The following is a 2,524-nucleotide window of genomic DNA, read 5'->3' as shown; positions in this document are numbered from 1 at the left end:
AAAAAAATAACTGTAGTAAGAAAAACAAATGAAAAATGCGAACTAATGTAACGTCGTATGGTGCGTTTTTGTTCGTATCGTGGAGCAAAAATATGTTCGAATTTCATGTCGTATCCTGAAAATTTCGTATGCTGGGGCGTTCGTAACCTGAGGTACCACTGTACATTTAAAATTTATACTGTATTTAGTGAACCTGATAAATTTATAAAGACCCACCAAAATTTGTAAGAGCAGTTTGGAGTTCTTTTTCATCAATATTTCCTGAATTATCTCTGTCAAAACTTCTGAAGCAATTTAACCAATCAGTAATATATCGCCAAAGCGCTGCAAACTCTTCAAAATTGACTGTTCCACTGTTCCTACGATCAAACATTCCTGAAATTAAAATAAAATGACTTGACATAAATATACTAAAATATTTTTGCAACTAGTTAATTCCTTTCTACAAAAATCACTGTTTTGTTTACATCATAATTATCCACAATCCACAACATAAATTCAGTATCCATTTCATATGAATTAAGCTTTCACTAACTTAAATAAAAATATTCATCAAGTATGGAAATATTTCTCAAACTCATGATAATTCTCATTTGGCATTTCAAGATAGTAAAATTATATTTCTCTAAACACAATTTTTATTAAACATTAAAGATACATAAAATTCTAATTAACAAATATCAACAGAAAATATACTAAATTCAATAAGTTTGATTTATGAGATTTCATCCTTAAAGAAAGCAGTTTGTGTCTGTTCAAATTGAAATTCTTAACGTCTTATTCAAACTTAAACTGATGATTGTTCTGTACGTTCAAATCCTTTATAATTTTTACATATGTTTATTTTCCTTTTCTAAGTTTTGTTATCAAAAGCCATCTTTATTATTTATTTGGAATAAAAATTACATTTCATATTTTATTTACAATCTCTCACTCATTCTTTTTTTGTTTATAAGTAACATATTCTCCAAGTTCAGTGATGAATAATCTGCTTAAAAATAAAAATCTGCATAATTTAAATGTTCAAACAGTTTAAAATTAAATGATGTAGGCTATTTTGTAGTGAGAACAATATTGTCAAACTTTTTAAGACTTAATATAATTCAATTCAACTTTCCATCAGCAGTTTAATTTCCCATATTTATGTACAAGCAATCCTCAATATACAGTATGTAGTTTGAATCAGTGTAGGTTTCAAATAATGAGGGCCTGTTCTGAGAAAAGTTCAATATTTCCAGATTGACACATCTCAGTGCTGTCAACATTGAACCAATCTCTTCTTTCATTTCTGCTCACAGTTAAGAAGAAAAACAAAACTTTAGTTTTAATGCAGCATTCTTATTCAGATAGTCTAATTCATATTTTCATACCTAGGGTGTAATTTTAACAAACATTTGTGTTTAAATTCTTCATGGATAAAATTAATAAAATAATGATCGTTCCTTGCTACTTGTTTGTCTTGTTTTGGCTCATAGAATCCTCGAAGTCAGAAATAGAAAGAGTATAATTTTTACTTGTTTTTTAACTAAAAAATTTTTAATTTTAAGGGTGTTAATATTACCACTGATCCCATTGGTTTTAATAACATTTACACAACTCAATTACTAGTAAATGCCCAGATTCAATCCCAGGTCTCCCAAAATAGCAAGTTGTCAATTGCACCTCAGCCATTAGGCCAAATAAATAATACTATATATAGTATTAACTGTATTATATTAAAAGTACAATGAATAGAGTAGTAAATTAAAACAGTAAAGAAATTAGAGGTTTGTTTAATTGTTCATTCTCTTTCAGTACTTTTTATTATGTGCTAACTGTAAAATGATTTTTGAATATGCTACTTTTGAAATTTTTATTGCTAGTTTTTCAGCTTTTCATGGCTACAAAATATGATCACCATAAGGGCTTGGATTTCAATTTACCTTACTTTTACATGTTTGATTATTATTTATGACCAATGTTTAAGATTGGAAAAGTAAAAATTATTGCTATGACAATTCCAATAACTTCTTCAACACAGAATGTAGATTTTTGATAGATCTTGTTTCTGGTATTAAAGCCATAATTGTAAAAAAACATTGTATATTTATTCCTAAAATTTTAAATATTTTTTTTAACTACAAAAAAAAGTACAGGAAAAATTACACAGTTATTCTCAGTTAATTTATATAAATAACTATTTTCTGAAACTTTTAATAATTTTTAGCATTGTTTGTAACAATTAAAAAATTACATATATTTAAGCCTATAGCTAAAATTTAATATCGTTACTAATATATTACACACAAAATAAATTTATGTACAGAAGTTTTAAGATTTTGTCTTCATTATGTATAATTAATATAAATAAATTAAAAATAATTACAGTGGTACCTCAGGATACGAAATTAATCCGTTCCGAAACTGAGATCGTATCATGAAAATGTCGTAAGGTGGATCATCTTTTCCCATACGATTACATGTAAAACCAAATAATTCGTTCCAACGCGAAAAACATACTCAAATTAAAGCCAAGTAATACATT

General features: G+C 26.7%; 1 protein-coding gene across 1 annotated transcript in view; it reads right to left on the bottom strand.

Moving 5' to 3' along the window:
• Nucleotides 1-2,524, bottom strand: part of LOC111631861 (programmed cell death protein 6-like) — a 23,199-nt gene that overhangs the window by 7,556 nt on the left and 13,119 nt on the right. Inside the window, exon 4 of the mRNA XM_023376199.1 lies at nucleotides 217-375. Within this exon, the coding sequence (XP_023231967.1) occupies nucleotides 217-375 (159 nt within the window). The remainder of the gene's footprint in view (nucleotides 1-216; nucleotides 376-2,524) is intronic.

Source organism: Centruroides sculpturatus, unplaced genomic scaffold (assembly GCF_000671375.1).
Source record: "Centruroides sculpturatus isolate CEXI.00-Female unplaced genomic scaffold, Cexi_2.0 scaffold695, whole genome shotgun sequence".
In the NCBI taxonomy this organism is placed as follows: domain Eukaryota; kingdom Metazoa; phylum Arthropoda; class Arachnida; order Scorpiones; family Buthidae; genus Centruroides; species Centruroides sculpturatus.
This window is presented reverse-complemented; position numbering and strand designations above follow the sequence as displayed.